Source organism: Oncorhynchus clarkii, chromosome 1 (assembly GCF_045791955.1).
Source record: "Oncorhynchus clarkii lewisi isolate Uvic-CL-2024 chromosome 1, UVic_Ocla_1.0, whole genome shotgun sequence".
In the NCBI taxonomy this organism is placed as follows: domain Eukaryota; kingdom Metazoa; phylum Chordata; class Actinopteri; order Salmoniformes; family Salmonidae; genus Oncorhynchus; species Oncorhynchus clarkii.
The window spans coordinates 39,402,581-39,428,946 of NC_092147.1; the positions used below are offsets into that span (position 1 = coordinate 39,402,581).

A 26,366-nucleotide genomic window follows, 5' to 3' on the forward strand; every position below is an offset into this window, starting at 1 on the left:
TGGGCCTGCTTTTCTTCAGCAGGGACAGGGAAGATGGTTAAAATTGATGGGAAGATGGATGGAGCCAAATACAGGACCATTCTGGAAGAAAACCTGATGGAGTCTGCAAAAGACCTGAGACTGGGACAGAGATTTGTCTTCCAACAAGACAATGATCCAAAACATAAAGCAAAATCTACAATGGAATGGTTCAAAAATAAACATATCCAGGTGTTAGAATTGCCAAGTCAAAGTCCAGACCTGAATCCAATCGAGAATCTGTGGAAAGAACTGAAAACTGCTGTTCACAAATGCTCTCCATCCAACCTCACTGAGCTCGAGCTGTTTTGCAAGGAGGAATGGGAAAAAAATTCAGTCTCTCGATGTGCAAAACTGATAGAGACATACCCCAAGCGACTTACAGCTGTAATCACAGCAAAAGGTGGCGCTACAAAGTATTAACTTAAGGGGGCTGAATAATTTTGCACACCCAATTTTTCCGTTTTTGATTTGTTAAAAAAGTTTGAAATATCCAATAAATGTCATCCACTTCATGATTGTGTCCCACTTGTGGTTGATTCTTCACAAAAAAATACAGTTTTATATCTTTATGTTTGAAGCCTGAAATGTGGCAAAAGGTCGCAAAGTTCAAGGGGGCCGAATACTTTCGCAAGGCACTGTGTATATATATATACACACACACACACACTGCTCAAAAAAATAAAGGGAACACTAAAACAATCTTTACATAGTTGAATGTGCTGACAACAAAATCACACAAAAATGATCAATGGAAATCAAATTTATCAACCCATGGAGGTCTGGATTTGGAGTCACACTCAAAATTAAAGTGGAAAACCACACTACAGGCTGATCCAACTTTGATGTAATGTCCTTAAAACAAGTCAAAATGAGGCTCAGTAATGTGTGTGTCCTCCATGTGCCTGTATGACCTCCCTACAATGCCTGGGCATGCTCCTGATGAGGTGGCGGATGGTCTCCTGAGGGATCTCCTCCCAGACCTGGACTAAAGCATCTGCCAACTCCTTGACAGTCTGTGGTGCAATGTGGCGTTGGTGGATGGAGCGAGACATGATGTCCCAGATGTGCTCAAATTGGATTCAGGTCTGGGGAACGGGCGGGCCAGTCCATAGCATCAATGCCTTCCTCTTGCAGGAACTGCTGACACACCCCAGCCACATGAGGTCTAGCATTGTCTTGCATTAGGAGGAACCCAGGGCCAACCGCACGTCTCCAGACTGTCACGTCTGTCACGTGCTCAGTGTGAACCTGCTTTCATCTGTGAAGAGCAGAGGGGGCCAGTGGCGAATTTGCCAATCTTGGTGATCTCTGGCAAATGCCAAACGTCCAGCACGGTGTTGGGCTGTAAGCACAACCCCCACCTGTGGACGTCGGGCCCTCATACCACCCTCATGGAGTCTGTTTCTGACCATTTGAGCAGACACATGCACATTTGTGGCCTGCTGGAGGTCATTTTGCAGGGCTCTGGCAGTGCTCCTCCAGACACAGCAAACCTTCTTGCCACATCTCGCATTGATGTGCCATCCTGGATGAGCTGCACTACCTGAGCCACTTGTGTGGGTTGTAGACTCCGTCTCATGCTACCACTAGAGTGAAAGAAAAGCCAGCATTCAAAAGTGACCAAAACATCAGCCAGGAAGCATAGGAACTGAGAAGTGGTCTGTGGTTATCACCTGCAGAACCACTCCTTTATTGGGGGTGTCTTGCTAATTGCCTATAATTTCCACCTGTTGTCTATTCCATTTGCACAACAGCATGTGAAATTTATTGTCAATCAGTGTTGTTTCCTAAGTGGACAGTTTGATTTCACAGAAGTGTGATTGACTTGGAGTTACATTGTGTTGTTTAAGTGTTCCCTTTATTTTTTTGAGCAGTATATATATATATATATATATATATATATATATACTATCCTAGTTCATTGATCATTGAACAGGACTAAGTTAATCATGTACATTGTCACTGGTCGGGGTCGTTTAATAATGTGTGCGTGCGAATGAGCGAATTAATATAACGATGCGCTCCGAGATGTGTTCTGACTGATAGCGCAATAATGCGCAGTTGAGGTATAAGCTTTACTGGCATTTAAAACGCACTTCCGGGTTTTCCGATCACAAGTAAATCCAATTGCGAGTATTAAGTGTGATGATATAGATAGGTTTCTGAATACAAGTATGACGAGATCCTCACACCCCTACTCTCTATACGGTCTTGTTGTATATCTACAGCACATACTTCATTGTAATGTTCGATATGTACAGGCAGCAAGCACATAAGGAAGTCGGATTTTATTCTAACATTGCAAGACAGTAGAGGGAATATTGCTATTAAAGTGGCAAAACGCAAGAAATTTACCGTAGAACGTCGCATCAGGACAATACAAAAACCCACACATAACGCTGTACAATATGTATTTTCCTGCTATGTAGTTCTGTGTACTGTTATGTAGTGTTATGTGGTTCTCTGTAGTCTTCTATGTAGTGCTATATAGAGTTATGTAGTGCTGTGTAGGGCTGTGAACCCACCACAGATGAAGCAGGTGGTCTTCAGTATCTCCTCCTTCCTCTGCTTCTCGCTCCTCAGGTCAGCGAACGTATCGATGATGACGCCGAAGATGAGGTTGAGGACGATGATGATGACGATGAAGAAGAACAGCAGGTCATACACCACACGGGCCACAAACAGAGGATCCTGGGTAACGAGTGGACCGGTGAGAAACAACGAGAGAATGATCTTCAGCATCATCATTATCCACCTCGTGTAAAGTACTTAAGGAGTACATTAAAGTATTTTTTTGTGTATCTGTACTTTACTATATATATTTTTGGCAACTTTTACTTCACTACATTTCTAAAGAAAATAATGTACTTTTTACTCCATACATTTTCCCTGACACCCAAAATTTGGAAAGGAAAATGGTCCAATTCACACACTTTTCAAGAGAACTTCCCTGGTCATCCCTACTGCCTCTGATATGGTGGACTCACTAAAAAATGCTTTGTTTGTAAATTATGTCCGAGTGTTGGAGTATGCCCTGGCTATGCGTCAATAAAAAAAAAAGAAAGAAAATTGTGCTGTTTGCTTAAAATAAGGAAGTTTATATTATTTTACTTTTGATACTTAAGTATATTTTAGCAATTATATTCACTTTTGATACTTAAGTATATTTAAAACCAAATACTTTTACTCAAGTAGTATTTAACTGGGTGACTCACTTTTACTTGAGCCATTTTCTATTAAAGGTATCTATACTTTTACTCAAGTATGAAAATTGAGTACTTTTTCCACCCCTGCTATCCACATCCTCAATAATCATCATCCCGATTAATACCATCAATTGAACTGTAATCATCACCACCAGCATCACCATGAAAAATAGTTGGCCCTTTGTTTTAGTACATTTTATTAATGACTGGTTCATTGATCAATTGATTGATGGACTGACTGATTGGACAAGGTCACTCACGTCTTTGGAAGGTTTCCTCAGCACGTCTCCCACTCCCCCTCCGTTCCTCAGGCCCTGGTTCAGCACCGTCACGATACACATCAGCAGAGTGTCACACACACGCTCCGTCCCATCGTCCTCCCCCGCCATCACTGGACACACACATCAAAACATATAGCCATGAGGAGTGTGTCTCTGTGTGTGTGAGCGCAACGCAGCAGGGCAGGCCATTTTCCCCTCCTGCTACTCAATACTGTGTGTTGGGTAACTAATGATAGATGTACACATCAAAAGGTGGTAGTATCTTAAATCTACCTGACAACGAGTGACAAGTTCACAATTCCAAAAGCTGTACATGTCTATATCAGATTCAGGTTGAAAACCCCTCACAATAGTAGACTTCAACAAAAGCTTGTGCTCACAACACTGGATGAAAGAGTTTGAACACTGAAACGTGGGAGGATGTGACCCCTCTATGTGAAGATTTGAAAAGAAGGGAGGAGGGTTGTAAAGAAAACAGCGAGAGAGAGATCGAGAGGGTGAGAACATTGTCAAAGAAGGAGGGATAGAAATAGAGAGGAGCCGGTGAGGTCACGTGTCGAGGCCCCTGTAGTGCAGGTGATCCATAGACACACACTGGACTAGAGAACAAAGATGAGGACGATGAGTCATCCCCTATATACCTCTGCTTCTCCCTCTCCACGATTACTCTACACTAAGGACTGAGAACTAACTGAACTAGCTATGGTCTGAAAGTGCTGAAAGAGCAGTGGACCGGATTCAAACAAATACTGGCAGCGCAGTGTTTCCATTAGGAAAATGTGGCGGCGGACATTTGACCGGCAGCATTTTACTTTACAGAGCATGTAAGAAATTTACCGGACCCACATCTATCTGTTGCGCAACCAGATTAGGGCGTCCACGCACGGTTCTCAAAATGACATGTCTTAACAGGACATACAACTCGTATGCAACAGCAGGCATCATTCTTAATGAACTTCGATGAGCAATTTGAAGATGTTAGAATACATAGGCAGCGACTCCATAAGGCTAGAGAAGCTTTCCCTAAAGTACATCGAATTAGATTGTCAAAATTATATAGCCTAATCAGTTTACTCCTGTCGATACAGAAATAAATAAAATCAGTCAAAATAGGCTACTACACCAGAAAGCATGATTTGGCCACAGAGGATCATTAGGAAACCAATGATACTCGTATAGACTATAGTCAGAAGGGCCCGCAATTTGAGCAGAGCTTGCGGCAAATACCAAATCGATGATTGTTGAGTTGCGACTGTCAGTGAAAAGCAGAGACCCCCAGCCAGGCATATCGCAATATTTAAAAATACAATCTCTAAAAAACTGTTTGGAAAACAAATGGCTATTGCTGTAATGAGAAGACAATGAAAAGACTCCAATTTGTCTATTAATTATCAAGATTCTCAACTGAATTGAGAGAAAAGTAGTACTCTTATTGGCTGGCACCAGCGGTGAACATGTCTTTATCATTGGGTCAGTGCCACTTTTGTTTGTATTTGGACAATCATTTCCTCCTCCAGGTTATATAGACATTGTATTTGTGTTGCTCCTTTTCGTAATATATGGATCAGACAACGTCGTTTTTATTGATCTGTTTGTCAGTGTCAGCAGAGTAGCCTACCCTGTAATTTGTCGTATTAAAAAAGTTTCCGCTAATGTCTCCAGTCATACATAGTGTAGTAGAATTGCTTGAAATGTGTTTATAAAAAGGCCAATGTTTTCCTGTGCAAAAAAGGAGAATAAATTAAGGATAAAGCCTGCTATCTGATAGTGTAGCCTAGGCCTACCCTGAGCCACTACGACTATCCAACCTACTCATCACATTAGGAATAGTAGACTATCTTAGATAAGTCTGCAAATTTGAGGATGCATGGAATGCCTGCCATTATAAAAGGTGTATTTTTATGGTTAAAATTTGCTTTGCCAAACTTGAAACTCACATGCCGCCTATGTTAGAATAACTGCCCACATTTACTTTTCCTCAGCCAACAAGACAAACAGCAAAATCAATAGCCTATGTCAATCTGCTATCCTCCACAGTAGAAAAGTTGCCCTATTCTATTGGTCATCTTGTCATTCGGTACAAGAAAGAAATAGCCTTTTCCAAACAGACTCTGGGACAGTTGTTGGATGATAGAACCCAATACAACTAGTACGCCTAGGCTACATCCAATTATAAGCGCAGCAATGCACACAAGGCAGTAGGCTATGTGCGAATGAAAATATCTGTTAGAAATTTAGAAAGAGGGTAAATTTAAATATGCAACAACTAGCATGGGTTGCTAATGACTAGGATTGTGGCATTGGCTACTGGACAATTAAATCAAATTGATTTGAAAACCAATAGAAGATGAGAGAAAAAGGCTACTGGTTTCAATGGCATATAGAAGTCTTTAGAAAATAATTGCCTACACGTTTGGTTGGATTTTGCCTAGTCTAGTCAAGGTAAGACATGCCTCACAATATGCAGTAAAACGCTCAGGTTTCAAACAAATAAGGATATGTCTTCAAAACGGATACTGCCTCCAGTTCATTGCAAAGTGGTGTGTGACACGCTGAAGCCTGCCTAGTTGCCTATACACTTGAATGGCAAATGGGAAGCAAGCTTTAATTACCAGTTGAGAAATAAAAATGTATTTTTAATCGTGGCCATAGTTTTTTAAAAATGCGATTGGCTTTAGAATTGTTGTGCAATGACCGGTCTTATTAAAGCACATGTTTCACTCCAGCAGCAACAAACAGCTGTTTGAGCTGTATCAGCAGCTCTCACGCTACATCGACTGGTATTTCAATCAATGAAGTATAAAATGCATTATTTCGCAAAGGGATTTTTTTTCTCTCTCTCTCCCAGACAATTGGCTGGCACCAATAATAATAATAATATTTGTATTTTTTTTTAAACCGACCAAAAGCCGGCTATTACCGTCTAACGGAAACCCTGTGGCAAGTAAAGTCCAGGCCTGGAGCTCCCGCGGTGCACTCAGACAGCTCAGCCCACAGACAGACAGTACAATAAACACACACACCCAGACCAGCCGGTTATATAAGAGCGCCGCTCTGTTCTACGCTGCACGGCCACCACGCCAGATTATGCAACAGGTGCATATGTGCTGGTAAATTGTCTCTCCCGGACTGCCCGAGCGTTGTGCGAAAGCACACCCACACTCTTGTATGCATGCACTCACGCTCTGGAAAGCTCACACACATGGGGAAGTGTGCAACGGCACAGGCTATTAATGTTCCACCCACAGATGCATGAACGTATAAGCGTGCACGCACACAGTCAGTCAACAGAGACAGAGGTTGATCTTAAATCCATAGTCTTGTAAACTATGTTTAGTAAAATTGTGTTTACTAGTAATTACACATAGCTGTTATGACACAAAGCAAAAAATCCATCCTACTACTCAAAGTCTATATTCCTGTCAGTTCCAACTGACAACACTAAAATCTATTCTGTTTACTCTCCAGCCCTATTTCACTATTGATAAGCAGAGTGTCTGAAGAGAACAGCGGGTAATGATAAAATGAACCATCTGTCTCATGCTGTACTGCCGGGTGATAACTACCACCGGGTGATAACTACACAGTGGGTGATAACTACACAGTGGGTGATAACTACACAGTGGGTGATAACTACACAGTGGGTGATAACTACACAGTGGGTGATAACTACACAGTGGGTGATAACTACCACCGGGTGATTGATAACTACACAGTGGGTGATAACTACCACCGGGTGATTGATAACTACCACCGGGTGATTGATAACTACACAGTGGGTGATAACTACACAGTGGGTGATAACTACACAGTGGGTGATAACTACACAGTGGGTGATAACTACCACCGGGTGATTGATAACTACACAGTGGGTGATAACTACCACCGGGTGATTGATAACTACACAGTGGGTGATAACTACCACCGGGTGATTGATAACTACACAGTGGGCAAAAGGGATTGTACTGACGTCATTAGAATGTATTTTATTAATTTGTGGACAGGTTGTATACTGGCTGTATAAGGAGGTTCTCACGACCGTGGGACACAGAATTTACCTGAAAATGACTGAGGCCGGTCAGGTGTGGGTATTGAAGGAGGCCAGTTAGATGTGGGTGGGGGCAGGGTAGGCCTAATAGGAAGACTATGGGGCCTCAGTCCAGTGTAAAAGGAGTGCAGACATTAATCATCAGAGATCATGGACCTTCTAAGTGAGCAGTGACGAGATCAGTGATCAGCAGGACAGGCTTAGGAGGGTGGTGTGCTGCAGGGGAACAGAGTAAATGGACAGAGATGCCAAGGTAACCTGCCCAAATGATTATGCTGTTGCACACATCTACAGTTGTATGAAAAAGTTTGGGCACCCCTCTGAGGCTGCATAATAATTTACTCTGATCACAGTGGCATGCCATTCATTTTCTAATAAAAGCTGAGTACTGGGGGTATTGTCCAGACAAAGATTTTTAGTGTAGGAATATTAAGTTGTATGAAATTAAATCAGATGAAGGATGGTGAGAACGGTCAAAAACAGCCCACAGACCACCTCCAAAGACCTACAACATCATCTTGCTGCAGATGGTGTCACTGTGCACCGTTCAACAATTCAGCGCACTTTGCACAAGGAGAAGCTGTATGGGAGAGTGATGCGGAAGAAGCCTTTTCTGCACACACGCCACAAACAGAGTCGCTTGAGGTATGCAAACGCACATTTGGACAAGCCAGCTTCATTTTGGAATAAGGTGCTGTGGACTGATGAATCAAAGATTGAGGTATTTGGTCATAACAAGGGACGTTATGCATGGCGGCAAAAGAACACAGCGTTCCAAGAAAAACACTTGCTACCCACAGTAAAATTTGGTGGGGGTTCCATCATGCTGTGGGGCTGTGTGGCCAGTGCCGCTACTGGGAATCTTGTTAAAGTTGATTCCACTCAATATCAGCAGATTCTTGGGAATAATGTTGAAGAATCAGTCACAGAGTTGAAGTTACGCCGGGGCTGGATATTTCAACAAGACAACGACCCAAAACACTGCTCAAAATCTACCCGGGCATTTATGCAGAGGAACAAGTACAATGTTCTGGAATGGCCATCCCAGTCCCCAGACCTGAATATCATTGAGAATCTGTGGGATGATTTGAAGCGGGCTGTCCATGCTCAGCAACCATCAAACATAACTGAACTGGAGATGTTTTGTAAGGGGGAATGGTCCAAAATACCTTCATCCAGAATCCAGACACTCATTAGAGGCTATGGGAAGCTTCTAGAGGCTGTTATTTTAGCAAAAGGAGGCTCTACTAAATATTGATGTGATTTTTCTATTGGGGTGCCAAAATTTATGCACCTGTCTAATTTTGTTTTGATGCATATTGCACATGTTCTGTTAATACAATAAACCTCATTTCACTACTGAAATATTACTGTGTCCATCAGTTATTTGAAATATCAAAATGAAATTGCTGATCCAAACACCAAATTATTTATAAATGGAAATCATGGAAATTGTCAGGGGTGCCCAAACTTTTTCATACGACTGTATAGCCATGAAATTCTTTGAAAGGCTGGTCATAGCTAACATCAACACCCTGATCCCAGACACCCTGATCCCACTCCAATTTGCATACCGCCCAACAAATCCACAGATGACCGATCTCTATTGCACTCCACACTGCCCTCACCCACCTGGATGAAAGAAAAACCTCTGTAAGAATGCTGTTCATTGACTACAGCTCAGCATTCAATGCCATAGTCCCTTCCAAGCTCATCACCAATCTCAGGACCCTGGAACTGAACACCTCCCTCTGCAACTGGATCCTGGCCTACCTGACAGGCTGCCCCTAGGCGGTGAGGGTTGACAACACCACATCCACCACGCTGACCATCAACATGGACTACCTGTATTGACCCTTTTTATGCACTAACTCTTGCAATGACTATGCACACTCACTGGATTCTGTGTCCCTCGGCCACACACAATTTCACACTCATCACACATGGGGCGGCAGAAAGCCTAGTGGTTAGAGCGTTGGGCCAGTAACCAAAAGGTTGCTGGATCGAATCCCGAGCTGACAAGGTAAAAATCTGTCGTTCTGCCCCTGAACAAGACAGTTTTTAATTTTATTTTAACTAGGCAAGTCAGTTAAGAACAAATTCTTATTTTCAATGACGGCCTAGGAACAGTGGGTTAACTGCCTGTTCAGGGGCAGAACGACAGATGTGTACCTTGTCAGCTCGGGGATTTGAACTTGCAACCTTCCGGTTACTAGCCCAACGCTCCCCGGTAGGCCGTCATTGTAAATAAGAATTTGTTCTTAACTGACTTGCCTAGTTAAATAAAAGTTCAATAATCCCTCGTACCCTGCAAATAGACTCGGTACTGGTATACCATGTTATTTTTACTTATTGTCAACCACTGTGTATTTAATCCTTGTGTCACTACTTCAAATGTAAAAATAATAATAAATATATATATATAGTAAAGTGCTTACTTACTGGTCTTTTCCAACAACGCAGGGTTAAGGAGATGTGTGTGCATGTGTGTATATATATATATACATATACACACACACACACACACACACACACACACACACACACACACACACACACACACACACACACACACACACACACACACACACACACACACACACACACACACACACACACACACACACATACACACATATATATATATATATATATATACACACATGCACACACATCTCCTTAACCCTGCGTTGTTGGAAAAGACCAGTAAGTAAGCACTTTACTGTTAGCCTACACCTGTTGTTTACAAAGCAAGTGACAAATAACATTTGATTTGAGACCTAGGGTAGTATAGGGGCTGAGGAACAGTGTGTACTAACAACTAGGGGCAAAAGTGCAGAGACCTAGGGTAGAGCATAGAGGTGAAGGTAGTGAGTAGGGGGTGATTGTGGGTACTGAATGAAGGGGGGGGGGGGGGGTAATGGGATAGAGTACATGGTTCTGGGATGAAGAGGAGAGGGCGTCTATGGGCACTGACCTGGCAGACGTTGCACGTCCATGCGGAAGTCGTCCTTGAGGAAGAGGAAGCCCACGATGGAGAAGAGGTAGACCAGGATGAGGGCCAGTACAGCCGTGAGGACGATGGAGCGCCCATTACGCGTCACACTCTTGACCACATTCAGCAGGGTCTCCTCGCGGTTCAGCAGGTCAAAGAGCTGAGGGGCACAGACACACAGTCAGACAGATACAGACACAGCCACACAGCTGTAGAGGAACCAGACATCCCAAAGCTTCCGATTGGCAGCAATAGCAAAAATAGGAGAGGATGTGTCTTTTTGCAACTGTGTCTGAAAAACCTGGTACAAGGAGGAACAAGGAAACCACAAAGCTAAACGACATAACCACACAACAACCACCTGCTGTCATCACATGGCACCAAGAAAGGTCCAGACTTAAATCAAGACCATTGTCAAACGTCAATTTGAGGTTTTCTGAATAATAATCAAGTACTTTGAAGTTCAATGAATCCACTTTATTGAATTGAATGGATAAAATTTGTATAAATGAGTAATAATATCAAGCATGGTCTTTTTAAGTTTAATGGTAAAGTGCTGCAGAGAAGACCAGACAGAGAGATTGTTTCGACTAACCAGGAAGCTGTAGAAGAACTCGTGGACGAAGAGGCCCAGCATACAGACGATGACATAGCCCACGTGGTAGAGGAAGGGCATGTCCATGACCACCGGCTTGTAGCCCCGTGTGAACGTCCCCTGGTTGCCCACAAAGCTCACCAGGAACACAATCTTATTGAGGAGCTGGAGAGATGAGAGAGGAGAGGACTGAGCAATGGCTTCCATAGAAGACGATGCTGAAATCACAAGAAAATATTTGTGCACTGTAGGCTTGGGCAGTATATCGTATACCGGGGTATTTGGAAAAAGCCAAGCGACATGCGTTCTTCATGTCACCTCACATTATTATGAAGCTTACGGTAGTCCCCAGTCAAATGGTGTTAGTTTGCAAGCACAACGATGGGAGACCGGAGCCTTGTGATCTAATTACAGTACGGAATTCACAACATGTTTGCCAGCTAGATGACTTGTAACTATTAAGTTAACTGTCTAAAATGTGCTGAATGCTCTGCAGTTGTGCATTTGGTTTGCTAATTAGTAGCTAGTTAGCTATCTAGCTAAGAATTCGCTTGGTAACTTCAAAGAATCCCCTCCTGGATCAAGAGCCTTGCTGGCTAATATTTGTTTTGTGCCGCGAACTGCGAGTAGAATCTTTACAAAATGCTCGCAATGCACTCATTAGCATTTAGTTAGCATTCTCAATGGGAACTTAAATGTACTTGTTAACATTGCTAACCTTCGGATTACACCGTATCAGTGGGGTTTGAAAACAACGCCCCTTGTGTTCATTACCGAATATCCCAGTTTGGCACAAGGTCGGTATGAAGGTATGATAATCTGGATACTGCCCAATCCTAGTACACTGTACATTTACTTAAAAATATCTTGTCCGTATTTTACTGTTCTGTACTTTTTGCAAACAAATTGCCTCTTGGGAATAATAAAACATCAATAATATAATTAATTAACAACAGTAATTCTTATTTCCTGATATAACAATTCCAAAACCGGGAGCATCCCAGCCGTAGACGGGTTGGGGTTAACTTCTCTAGGATAGGGGGCAGCATTCAGAATCTTGGATGAAAAGCATGCCCAAATTCAACTGCCTGCTACTCATCCCCAGAAGATAAGATATGCATATTATTAGTATTATTATTAATATTATTAGTAATATTATTCGATTTGGATAGAAAACCCTCTGAAGTTTCTAAAACTGTCATGAATCATGTCTGTGAGTATAACAGAACTTATGTAGCAGGCGAAACGCCGAGGACAAACTATTCAGAATTTTTTTTTTTTTGAAGTCACTCTTTTCTTTCTTTTTAAAATTTGACCCCCTTTTATCTCCCCAATTTCATGGTATCCAATTGTTAGTTGCTACTATCTTGTCTCATCGCTACAACTCCCGTACGGGCTCGGGAGAGACAAAGGTTGAAAGTCATGCGTCCTCCGATACACAACCCAACCAAGCCACACTGCTTCTTAACACAGCATTTAAATAACAAAACAAATTGACAATACAACTTTCATAAGTTACATAACAATAAAAAGAGACTAGCCTGCTGGCCTTACTGGGTGGATAGGAACATTAGCACAAGCTATTTAGGAGGGATATCACACCTAGCACAAATGATTGTCTAGTTCTGTTTTTCCTGCCGAGGGGTGACCTATACCTGCGCCCAGAGGGTAGTAGTTCAAAGTCCGGGTACAGGGGGTGGCTTGGGTCTAAAATTATTTTGTGAACCTTATTTTGACCTCAAAGATCTCATCCAGGCCTGTCTGTTTGACTCCAAGTACCTGGCTTGCTGTGGTGATAATCCTTCTCAGCATATTTCTCTGGCTGACAGTGGCATTGCTAAACCAACAAACAATATAAAAAGTTTAAATACTCTCAATGAAATATGTATAAAACAGAGACAGCATAGTACAATTAACATTAAAAGATCCCAGCTTTTTGAGAAAGTACAGTCTCTGTTGACTCTTTTTGTAGATCAGGTCTGTATATTTACTCCACTGAAGCTTATTGTCCAAGAGGACACCCAGATATTTGTATTCCTCTAAAATCTCTATGTTCTGACCTCTGATAGATGTTGCAGAGGTAGGTGTTGCATGCTTCCTGAAGTCTATGCACATCTCTTTGGTCTTATTGGTATTGAGGACCAAGTGTGATTCGTCACACCACTCTACAAAGTCATTTAGGACTGGGCCATAGTGTTCCTCGTCATCATGCAACAGTGTCATCAGCGACACTGCCTTGATCAGCGAACTTAACGAAGTGTCTGTCAGGATGGCGTAAAGTGTCTTGCTCATGGGCACACCGACAGTAGGTAGCACATGGGATATTGATGCTAGCAAACCTCTGGGTGCCGGCTAACTCCCACCAGATTTACCCCATCTGCCCTGGGATTCGAACCTAGTACACTGCCCGCCTCTCTAACATCAAGGATATCGTTGCCCTCGGATAACTCTACTGTACTTACGTTGGCGGCGCCCAGTAGCAACAGGGTGGGGTCCAGGCCCAGTGTGTAGATGGAGCGCAGTATAACAGAGACCAGGAAGGGCCGGACACTCCCTGGTTTGGGAAGGATGAAGAGCATGGTGGTACACACCACCAACGCCACCCACAGCAGGATGGATACAAAGGGGGGCAGGATGCCTGGGGATGAGATATACAAGCAAATGTCAACAACAACAAAGACAGATTAAGACATTAGCGCTGTTCAGAGAGGTGGCATTTGGATTCATGTATTATGCAACAGAAGTGAGTGCTTCATTATAGCCTAGTCCCAGATCTGTTTGTGCCGTCTTGCCAGTTGGGGACAAGGCTATAGCTAAGATGCAACTGCCAACTGGCTAGACAACGCAAGCAGATTTGGGACCAGGATAGCACTTAGCTACACTTGGCACAACACTATGTTCTCTCTAGTCTCTCTCTCTCACAATGGGCATGTCCCAATGACCCTTGTGCCCCTCTTCAATTCTGTCTTCTACTTACCACGTGATCCAACGTTTAGTGTGATTATCACACACGTGGTCATGCAGAAAACGCCAAACAAGACTGGGACTTTCTCGCATCGTGACCTACCTAGTGCCTTTAGATTTCTCCGTGACTACTATCATGACATGCACAGTCATGTTTCCAGTCACAAGCAGGCTTTATTTAGCCTTTCCCCAAGAGGAACTGGCTGCAACTCACTAGTGGGTACCAGAGCCACTTGAGACACCTTGGGAACTACTTGCTCATGCTCATTAGGCGCCACACAGAAGACTGACCGACCAACAGGTAGGGACTACCTGATATTGTCCAATGAGAAACGCTTGTTTTCATGTTCCACTTGAAAATAAAAATGTATACCCCTTTTTCTCTCCAATTTCGTGATAGCCAATAGGTAGTCACAGCTTTGTCCCATCGCTGCGGAGGCTGAAAGCCATGCGTCCTTTGAAACACGACCCCGCCAATCCGCACTGCTTCTTGACACACTGCTTGCCTAAACCGGAAGCCAGCCGCACAAATGTGTTTGAGGAAACACCGTACAACTTGCAACCGTGTCAGCATGCATGTGCCCGGCCCGCCACAGGAGTCCCTAGAGCGCGATGGGACAAGGACATCCTGTCCGGCCAAACCCTCCCCTAACCCGGACGATGTTGGGCCAATTGTGCACAGCCTCATGGGTCTCAGAGACAGCAGGGGTTCAAGTTGTAGAACTCAGTTCCTACATTTGAATATAAAAATGGATTTGATCCGACAAAAATATGCTACATTTTATCTCTGGGACCCTCAGGATGACAAATCAGAGCAAGATTACTGAATGTAAGTACATTATTTACCATCAGAGGTGAATGCATCAAACCAGTTGTGGTGATAAAAGTTTGTTGTTGTGCACTCTTCTCAAACAATAGCATGGTCTTTTTTCACTGTGATAGCTACTGTAAATTGGACAGTGCAGTAAGAATAACAAGAATTTAAGTTTTCTGCCAATATAAGATGTCCTATGTCCTGGAAAGTTTGCTGTTACCTATGTCATTCTAGTCACATTAGCATACGTTAGCATCAACCATCCTGGTATCGGGACACCGATCCCATAGAGGTTAAAGTAATGATGATCTGTCATTTCTCTTTGCTTATTTGAGCTGTTATTTCCATAATTTGGACTTGGTTTTTTACCAAATAGGGCCATCTTTTCTATATACCACCCCTACCTTGTCACAACACAACTGATTGGCTCAAACGCATTATGAAGGAAAGAAATTCCCCAAATTAACTTTTAAGAAGGCACACCTGTTAATTGAAATGCATTCCAGATGACTACCTCTCTGGTTGAGAGAATGCCAAGAGTGTGCAAAGCTGTCATCAAGGCAAAGGGTGGCTACTTTTAACAATCTCAAATATAAAATACATTCTGATTTGTTAAAAAAAATAATTGGTTACTACATGATTCCATATGTGTTACGTCATGGTTTTGAGGTCTATTATTATTATTCCACAATGTAGAAAATAGTAAAAATAAAGAAAAACTCTTGAATGAATAGGTGTTTCAAAACTTTTGACCGGTAGAGAGTGGGAATACACACACACACACACACACACACACACACACACACACACACACACACACACACACACACACACACACACACACACACACACACACACACACACACACACACACACACACACACACACACACACACACACACACACGGGAGGATGCTCAAAAAGCGTAATTCGACATAAGAGTTGAAAGATGCACAGGATTACGATAAAATAAAGGAAGAGTTTCTGACTAGACTGGGAGTGACCGATACCGTGAGGGCACACTGCCTCCACCAGTGGGCCAACAGACCTGGACAAACCCCCTGAACACCAATGTTCGACTTGATTCACCTGACACGGAAACCTGTTCACCCGCCGAGATTGGCGAGACCATCATACTCGACCAGCGAGGTCTACCCTGAGAACTTCAATGATGGGTTGGCCAGTGTTTTGTGCATTCATGGGGAAACCCGCCCGTACCCCACAGCCTTAGTGAGCAGACAAACTGAGGACAGGCTGCTGGATTGAGGTCGACGTGGTCCCGAAGATGCCGTATGATGTAATACTGGGTAGATACAGTCCTAACTTTGCGAGATCAAGCTAAAATAACGGCATATTTGAGAAGACAAACACCCCTGACCATGCAGGAAGTAGCCCTCAACCAAAGTCAAGAAAAGAGAAGGTTTCCCAGGAGCCAACCTCACAGATGCTAGTAGGGGAGGATGAGGAAGAAGGGGCAGACCCTGTCAATAGCGAGCAGCCCGGTACTAGTGGGGCCAGGGTCGATCTGGATCCAGAGGCGACTATCTAGAACTAACAGACCTGCCAAGGTCCCTGACTAATTTCAGGACAGCCTAGAACCAGGATCCAACCCTGCAGCAAGCCAGAGCAGATGTCTAGATCGTAGATGGTACCCCCATAAATGATAAGATGATGCCTAATAGTTTCCCCCACTTCATGAAAAACGGGTTGGTGTACAGAGTCTCAAACATAGAGGTTGATGTAGTGAAACAGTTGATCCCCACTCGGTACTGGAGAACAGTATTCTGGGGGGACACCTTGGTATCAATAAAACCCGAGACCGGATTGTGAGGTTTTACTGACCAGGATTTCAGGCTGAGGTGGCTCGACATTGTGGAGAGTGCCCCGAGTTCCAGTTAACAGCTCCCAAACCAGCTGTTAGAAGCCCGTTAGTGCCAATCCCCATAATTGAAACGTCATTTGAGAGGATAGCAATGGATATAGTGGGCCCACTACCAAATCTGCCAGAGGGCACCAATACATTCTGGTCATCTTAGATTATGCCACTCGATACCCAGAAGCCATTCCCCTTCGGATGATGCCTTCCAAAAATATTGCCAAGGAATTAGTGCTCCTGTTCACCAGGTTAGGGATTCCAAGGAGATCCTACTGACCAGGGAGCCGCCTTTTTGTCCCGCCTTATGGCAGACTTTTGTAAGTTGTGGCAGGTGAAACAGTTGAGGACATCGGTTTACCATCCTCAGAAGAGAGAATCAACCATACTCTGAAGTCAATGCTCAGGAAGATAATCGATAAGGATGAGAGAACCTGGGATTGCATGTTGCCGTATCTGATGTTTGCCATTAGAGAGGTTCCCCTCACTGTGGTTTTCACCCTTTGAGCTGGTATATCAGATGCACCCCCGGGGAATCTTAGACTTCGCCCGGGAAACCTGGGAGAAGCAATCCACCCCTTACACTAGTGTTATAGAGCACGTCACAGCAATGCAAGACAAGACAGCCACAGTCACGCCCATCGCCAGAGAGAACGAGAAAAGCACTAAGAGCAACAGCGGCACACTTATAAACGGCAGGCTACCCTGAGGGGATTTCAACCGGGAGATCAGGTGTTATTGTTGGTCCCCACAGTAGAGTGTAAACTACAAGCTACATGGAAAGGACCATATGAAGTGCTGGAGAGAATAGGAGAAGATAATTATCGGATCCGACAGCCAGTCGTTGGCCTCCAGAACAGATCTATCACATTAACCTGTTAAAAGCATGGAGAGAGAGAGAAAAACACTAATTGTCACGTACCCCACACCCACTCAGGAGGCAGCCAAAGTGCATGTTTCACCTACTCTGTACCCATCACAAGTACAGGAAGTAAAGACCCTGATCCAGAAAAACAGAGATGTGCTTTCAGGGATACCAGGCCGAATTAAGGTTATGGCTCATGATATTGTTTCCCGACCAGGGAGAAAAGTGAGCATGAGGCCATATCGGGTACCCGAGGCTCGACAAGCTGCGATTAGAGCAGAGACTGAGAAAATGTTGGCACATGGAGTGGTTGTAGAGTTACATAGTGACTAGCCCAATTGTGATGATCTCCAAGCGGTTTTGTAATGATTTTTGGAAGGTAAATGAAATCTCCAAGTTTGATGCCCACCCCATGCCCTGAGTAGATTAACTATTGGAGAAAATTGGAAAAGCTTGGTACATCACGACCCTGCACCTAGCCAAAGGTTACTGGCAAATTCCTCTGACCCCCAGAGCCAAAGAAAAGACAGCCTTTGCAACCCCTGACGGTTTGTTTCAATACCCTGTCATGCCATTCGGAATACACGGGGCCCAGCCACCTTTCAATGGCTAATGGACCAGGTCCTAAAACCGCACGAGCTTACGCCACAGCCTAGTTAGATGACGTGGGGATCTACAGCCCAGATTGGGAATCCCACTTACCCCGGGTACAGACAGTGCTAGATGCCCTTAGGAAGGCAGGGCTCACGGCGAACCCTGCCAAGTGTTACTTGGGATAAGAGGAAACCGAATATCTGGGATACACCGTGGGAAGAGGGATAATCGAACCCCAACTTAAGAAGGTCTAGGCAATTTGAGAATGGCCAAAACCAGTAAATAAGAAGCAGGTTCGAGCCTTCCTAGGGTTGACCGGTTATTATCGGTAGTTCATCCCAAGTTATGCCACAGTGGCCGCCCCACTCACCGAAATGACTAGAGCCAGAGGGCCAAATATGGGATGAAAAGGCCACCAAAGCATTGAGAACATTACAGGAGGCTCTCTGCTGTAATCCAGTGCTGGTGGTACCAGACTTGAGAGCAAGTTCGTTGTTCAGATGGATGCCTCAGAGGTTGGCTTGAGAGCCGTGCTATCCCAAGAGGTAGAACACCCCATCCTGTTTTTAAACGGGAAGCTGAAACCATGGGAGACCAACTACTCAGTCGTTGAGAAAGAAACGCTGGCAGTAAAGTGGGCTCTAGAGAGCCTGAAATACTACCTGCTAGGACGCCACTTCACCCTCATCAGTGACCATGCTGCACTCACCTGGATGCATAGGACTAAAGAGAAGAATGCTCGGGTCACCAAAATCACCCCAGAATGAGAGTTCTTTCGAAAAGGACAGTACCTGTATGTTGGATTCTCTGTCCAGGCCGCAGGCGTGATAATGGATAGCAGGGTTTGGGACATGAATCGGGTTCCCGGTAGGTCCAGGTCCAAACGTCAACAGGTAAGTCCAAACAGTCCAGGTCATACACGGTAAATCCATCCGATATAAATGGTCTCTTTCTCTATGGTTCACAGATTCCCAGCCCCTTGGTCTCGCTCCTCCTGGTTTGTCTTAAATTGTTTAATTTGGGTCAAACGTTTTAGGTAGCCTTCCACAAGCTTCCCAAAATAAGTTGGGTGAATTTCGGCCCATTCCTCCTGACAGAGCTGGTGTAAATGAGTCAGGTTTGTAGGCCTCCTTGCTCACGCACACTTTTTCAGTTCTGCCCACAATTTTTCAATAGGATTGAGGTCAGGGCTTTATGACGGCCACTCCAATACATTAACTTTGTTGTCCTTAAGCCATTTTGCCACAACTTTGGAAGTATGTTTGGTGTCAATGTCCATTTGGAAGACCCATTTGCGACCAAGCTTTAACTTCTTGACTGATGTCTTGAGATGTTGCTTCAATATATCCACATAATTTTCCTTCCTCAGGATGCCATCTATTTTGTGAAGTGCACCAGTCCCTCCTGCAGCAAAGCATCCCCACAACATGATGCTGCCACCCCCGTGATTCACGGTTGGGATGGTGTTCTTTGGCTTGCAAATCTCCCCCTTTTTCCTCCAAACACAACGATGATCATTATGGCCAAACAGTTCTATTTTTGTTTCATCAGACCAGAGGACATTTCTCCAAAAAGTATGAACTTTGTTCCCATCTGCAGTTGCAAACTGTAGTCTGGCTTTATTGTGGCGGTTTTGGAGCAGTGGCTTCTTCCTTGCTGAGTGGCCTTTCAGGTTATGTCGATATAGGACTCATTTTACTGTGGATATAGATACTTTTGTACCTGTTTCCTCCAGCATCTTCACAAGGTCCTTTGCTGTTGTTCTGGGATTGATTTGCACTTTTCGCACCAAAGTACGTTCATTTCTAGGAGACAGAACGCGTCTCCTTCCTGAGCGGTATGAAGGCTGTGTGGTCCCATGGTGTTTATACTTGCGTACGGTTGTTTGTACAGATGAACGTGGTACTTTCAGGCATTTGGAAATTGCTCCCAAGGATGAACCAGACTTGTGGAGGTCTACAATTTTTTTGAAGTCTTGGCTAATTTCTTTTGATTTTCCCATGATATCAAGCAAAGAGGCACTGAGTTTGAAGGTAGGCTTTGAAATACATCCACATGTACACCTCCAATTGACTCACATGATGTCAATTAGCCTATCAAAAGCTTCTAAAGCCATGACATAATTTTCTGGAATATTCCAAGCTGTTTAAAAGCACAGTCAACTTAGTGTATGTAAACTTCTGACCCACTGGAATTGTGATACAGTGAATTATAATTTAAATAATATGTCTGTAAACAAAAATTACTTGTGTCATGCACAAAGTAGATGTCCTAACCGACTTGCCAAAACTATAGCTTGTTAACAAGAAATTTGTGGAGTGGTTGAAAACAAGATTTAATGACGCCAACCTAAATGTATGTAAACTTCCAACTTCAACTGTATGTCGCTGCTAAATGAATATAGGGGAAACACTGGCAACCATGTGCCCTAATGAATAAGACTCAGCTGTAGGCCAGTAGAAAATCTCACCTTCATCTTCGTCGTCACCGAAGGGGTAGAAGAGAGCCACGGCCACATTGACCAGCACTGCCAGGTAGAAAGAGATGCTTCCCCACAGAGAGATGTGCCGAGAGAACCAGAACAGAGCAAGGTTATCTGAGCAGACACAGGGGACATCTGGTTAATATCCGTGTACCACAATAAGTCTGGAAATGTCCCATTAGAAAGAGATTCCAGAATGTTTTGTCAGTGTAAATCTTAGTCTCTTACTGCGTATCTTCTTTTGCCAGCGCATCTCGTTGTAGAGGTCGTCGAACTGCGTGAAGAAGTCATTGACCTTGCTGCCTTGGTCGTCCCTCTCGGTGGTGGTGAACACGCGCGTTTTGGACTCCTCTGTCAGGTACTCACAAATGTTGGGCACTGGGAACACTATTTGCTCCATTGTGCGGTCGTGACGCACAATCTGAAGAAAGAACACTGTATGATGATAACTCTAAGACTAAGAACAAAAATTAGCTGTACTTTCAGGTAGGCTTGGGCGGTATACCGTATATCAAGGTATTATGCCGACGGTATGATTTGGGGTGCTTGCGTGATACAGTTATAAGCATGGGTGCAAGTTAACTATCTAAGATGTGCTAAATACATTATCTCCAGCTTAAGGCTTCAGTTACTGTATGCATTTGGTTTACTAACTAGCTTGCTAGCCTACATTTGTTTTGTGCATAAAAACAAACATAAACGACTGCTGGTTATACCGTATGCCTCGTTATGGTGAGGAAGTGTATGAAGGTATGAAAATCTGGATACCGCTCAACCCTACTTTCAGTGGTATATCTAATAGCATGTTCTAGCATCAAATCGGACAAACAGCAGACTTTCAGACCACAACCACTCAATCAAAGACAGTCCACTAGTTATCGGTTGGCATCATCTCAATGAATGCTTGTTACCATTGTATAATAACCCCTTTGGATTCATTGCTGATTAAACCACGCAAGAGTCAGCAAAATATGATACTCTGGGGTATATATATATATATATATATAATCTAATAATCTGTTATAGCACCAACAAATATATATTTTTAAAAAGGGCAAAAGAGGCCTGTAGCTTTCCAGAGGGCAAATACTGGTTGAAAGACAGTCATTATGATGTCATTTCAACCAGTATTCCCTGCTGGGTTGGGACAATGGGATGCGATGAACACTGTCTGGATGAGGCCTACCTCTATCTGAGCGGTGTGGTTGGCATAGTAACCGAGGGCGTCTTCTCCCTCTATTTTATGGCTCAGCAATAGCCCCGTCGCTGGCGGCCTCAAGCTCTGCTGCAGGAACTTACTGTGTCTGGCCAGCTGGAACACACACAGTACAGCCACTCAGTCAACACAGTACTTTCACTATGTATTACAGCTCTGAGTTACCCCACCCATTTGATCATCTGATTTGTTTGTAACTTCGTAACAAATGTCTAGCAATGTAAAACACACACAGAGTATACCAAACATTAGGAACACCTTCCTAATAATGAGCTGCGTGCGTACCCCCCCCCCCCCCCCTTTTCCCCTCAGAACAGCCTCATTCATCAGGGCATGGGACTCAATTCAAGGTCTTGAAAGCAGGGATGATTCCAATGCTTCTCACAGTTGTGTCAAGTTGGCTGAATGGTCCACCACCCAAAGGACATTCTTGATACACACGGGAAACTGTTGTGTGAAAAAGACAGCAGCTTTGCAGTTCTTGACACAAACAGGTGCGCCTGGCACCTACTACCATAACCCAATCAAAGACAAATATTTTCCTGCCCATTCCCCCTCTGAATAGTGTGCATGCAAAATCCATGACTCAATTGTCTCAAGGCTTAAATTGAAGTGGATTTAACAAGTGACATCATAGCTTCACCTGGTCAATCTATGTCATGGAAAGAGCAGGTGTTCTTTATGTTTTGTATACTCAGTGTACATTGAGAGGATATGTCTGTGTGTGAGTGTGTGTGTGTGTACGCACTTCCTTGCGTGCCAATGTGGGAGAGTAACACAGATGGTCTAATTGCCAAGGAGAAACATGAGATGTAAAGGAATACAGTCCTTACACTTTAACATTCTGCATTAAATCACCAAGCGGAGACATCATTCCCCAATCTGCTCAATTCCAAGTCTCTGTTGTTGACACTGTACTACTTATCCACTCTATCCAATGATGGATTAGGCTGCCTGTCTATTGCTCTTTCTGTGGTGATATAGACATCAGTGAGGGAGACAAATGATACAGTTGTCAGCTGTGATGCGGGTGATACTCAGCTGACTATGTCAGACACAGCTGATGTTAAGAAGTGTGGTGGCTTTTACTGATAAACAGGAACAAAGAAATTCTTGGGTTGTGTGTATATAGAAATGCTTGAGGCAGGAGTGTGGTATCTATGGTATGTTCATTTGCATATGTGGGGTTATACAATGGGGTGGAGTGTGTGTGTGAACTTCTGTACGCGCTCATGTGTGTACGTGTTATTTCAGAAGTACAAACAGTCAGCCCAGGAGACCTCAGTGGTCATGATGAAACCAGTCAGTTGGTGGGGTAGAAATACCGTCTGTCTGACACTCGGCTCGATTGTGAGTAAAAGACAGAAGTGAAAACGCGCTTGACCTTGTCTGCCCTTTCTACAGAGACACGTCTCTGTGTGGGTTTTCACTATGTCTCAACACAGGAACTGAACCATCTATTCCATTGAAAGTCACATCCATGATCACCAACTGAAATTACAAGAATAAGTAGACTTACCTGGCGGGGCAGTAAGAGTGTGTCACATAAGTGAATTACCTTTTTTTTCCTGTGACACTGATGTACTTATTGGGCCCTTTTTAAAGCACGAATATACATGGTGCACAAAATCTCTCCCACACACTCAATTATGCATGTTAAAAAACACACACACGTCATGGTGTTACCTGGTGGGCCAGGATGTAGATGTTGTGTCCTACATCTTTAGGTTTGATCTGGTCTCCTATAGCGTTCTCCTCAGCCTCACTTTCCAGCCCCTGGGCATATGCCTCCTTCATCACATCCACCTGGAACACACATTGTCAGTACGGTGTGTGTGTATATACATATTTTTTTAAATATTTTTTTTATTTAACCTTTATTTAACCAGGAAGGGCTCATTGAGATTAAAATCTATTTTCAAGAGCGTCCTGGCCAAGATAGGCAGCACCAAGTCATTACAGACAGACAACATGAAAAACTACATCTAGTGAAAACCATTGAATTTACAAGAGTATAAAACAGCAAATTAAAAACATTGACAGGTCAGGGAATCAGCCTCAAAATCCTTCATCAGTGATTTAAAATCACCAATCGAGACAAGTACTTCCAGTTTAAAAAGTATTTTGTAAGGTGTTCCAAGACGATGGCGCATAGTACAAAAAAGCCCTTTTACCAAATTCAGTTCGGACATTTGGAACAGTTAGCAGGATAAAGTCCAGCGAACGAAGAGAGTACCCAGAGAGAGAGAGAGAGAGAGAGAGAGACTCACCAACTCCATGGGCCTCATCTTGTAAAGGATCTTCTCGGCATTCTCACTGTCATGGCGACTCTCCATGATTGCCAGCAGCAGCTTGGAGGCGTTGTTCTAGCACACAGAGAGCATGTCACAATACGATCACATCCTAACCCACTACACAATATTCTGTTACCGGGAGGAAACAGACTTCAAATCAGTTCTAAAGTAATGAATGAACTGATGAATAGCTGAGATTACACTGAGGAAAGACATTTCTGAAAGAAAGGAGGAAAGAAATCGTGCACTAACATCTCAGCGGATATCACATTGTAAGGCCATAACTACACAGGACAAATGGGACTTTTAACAACAAATGTACTCTCAAATGATTGTCATTGATAGTGATAACTATGTGTGTGAAGTATGATTGTGTATATAGGGCTGGATGGTATACCTATACAATATTCATGTAGGTATAATGGGCTATTTCTCTGCTGCTTATCTAGCCATCGACTTCCACTGAACACGAGAAGGGGTCTCATATAGAGGCATGCTAACCTTGAGTTCCAGCACCAGGTCCAGTCGATGCTTCCCTAAAGGGTTGACGGGGTTGACTATTAGAGCTATGATGATGTCGATTCCGTTGGACTCGTGCTTGGCTATACAGGACTGGGACAGCAATAGGTTAGTTAGTGAGTGAGTGAGTGAGTGAAAAGTTCACTTTAAATGAGAACAACCACCATTGATTTAAAGAGATTGTTTCAATGACAAAACCCCAGGTACAATAAGTCGACAATAACCTTAGCGATTTATGAAAGTCGGGAAAATCCTTGTACGGACATTTTGTATTTGGTGGCATTATTTGACAATTTTATATATTGGAAAGAGTTGTTTTTAGAATGTTCCAAATATTTTACATTTAATACATTTCCATGTCAGCTCTTTGACCGGAAATGGACTTGTACGAAGCAAGGTTCCCAATTTCAAACTCTCCAAATAACTGTTTAAAAAAATTCTAAAAACTGGCAAAATTGAATATTAACTGAAAAAAAGATATTATGTAGTTTATTGCAATAGTCCTCTCTGACTTTAAAGAATATTTCTCAAAACTGTGATTACTAAAAAAAAAAAATTATAATATATATTTTTTAAGTGTCAGATTTGTCTAAAATCCTAAATTAAATCAGGAATGAGCAGGGTCAGCTATACCATAGGGACCCCTTATTCATGTCCTCCTAACATGTAGTGCAACAAGACCACTCATGGTCTATAAAGTTCTCTTCTTTTGATAGATTTAAACAAACAATATTAAAATCACCATGTCACAACCATAAACGGTCAACTCCATCACCCGGGTAGATTAAGACAGGATGTGAATTTTGGGTCAAAAATGTTTATCTTTAAATGAGGTTTTACAGTCATAAAGCAACTGAGAAAAAACAAAATTGCTACTTTGTATACCACTTGAATGAAGAAAAATTCAACTTTTGTCAACTCCGTTAAACATCAACGTCAGATTTTGTCTGGAGATTTTAAAATACATTATTTTCTCTATTTTACAAAATGTTTGTTTTGAACTTTTATTTTTAGAGGCAAAAATATGTCTGAGTGGCTTCTCAACTCCGTCACTGATGGCTGATTATCCCTTAGATAATCTTAAGGGTTAGCAATGTTTTCTTTAGAAATGTAGTTTTAACTTCTGAAATCTATAAAAACATGGAAAAATGCTAACAAAATTAGCTCTGGAGCGTTATATAGCGCCATAACACAGAAAGAAGTTTGGGGATTTGTATTACATCTAATGAACAAATATATAAACACCACATGCAACAATTTAAGATTTTACTGAGTTACAGTTAATTGAAGTAAAATGAATTCATTAGGCCCTAATCTATTGATTTCACATGATTGGTTGGCCCTGGCACCCCAATCAGAATGTGTTATTCCCCCAAAAAAGGGCTTTATTACAGACAAATACTCCTCAGCAGCACCCCCCTCCCTCCTAACATGATCCCCAGGTGAACCCGGACGTGGAGGTCCTGGGCTGGCGTGGTTACACGTTCTGCAGTTGTGAGGCCGGTTGGATGTACTGCCAAATTACCTAAAACGACGTTGGAGGTGGCTTATGGTAAAGAAATAAAAATGTAATTATCATCTGGCAACAGCTCTGGTAGA

At 43.1% G+C, this 26,366-nt stretch overlaps 1 protein-coding gene across 2 annotated transcripts in view; it reads right to left on the reverse strand.

The window, feature by feature from the left end:
- Positions 1 to 26,366, reverse strand: part of LOC139406899 (inositol 1,4,5-trisphosphate-gated calcium channel ITPR2-like) — a 156,386-nt gene that overhangs the window by 29,060 nt on the left and 100,960 nt on the right. For both annotated transcript variants that reach the window (XM_071150040.1, XM_071150049.1), the window contains exons 43-53: positions 24,750 to 24,860; positions 24,225 to 24,320; positions 23,641 to 23,760; positions 21,925 to 22,050; positions 20,967 to 21,159; positions 20,727 to 20,852; positions 13,609 to 13,784; positions 11,147 to 11,311; positions 10,534 to 10,711; positions 3,488 to 3,618; positions 2,547 to 2,712 (exon numbers count right to left, since the gene is read on the reverse strand). In XM_071150040.1, the coding sequence (XP_071006141.1) occupies positions 2,547 to 2,712; positions 3,488 to 3,618; positions 10,534 to 10,711; positions 11,147 to 11,311; positions 13,609 to 13,784; positions 20,727 to 20,852; positions 20,967 to 21,159; positions 21,925 to 22,050; positions 23,641 to 23,760; positions 24,225 to 24,320; positions 24,750 to 24,860 (1,588 nt within the window). The remainder of the gene's footprint in view (positions 1 to 2,546; positions 2,713 to 3,487; positions 3,619 to 10,533; positions 10,712 to 11,146; positions 11,312 to 13,608; positions 13,785 to 20,726; positions 20,853 to 20,966; positions 21,160 to 21,924; positions 22,051 to 23,640; positions 23,761 to 24,224; positions 24,321 to 24,749; positions 24,861 to 26,366) is intronic.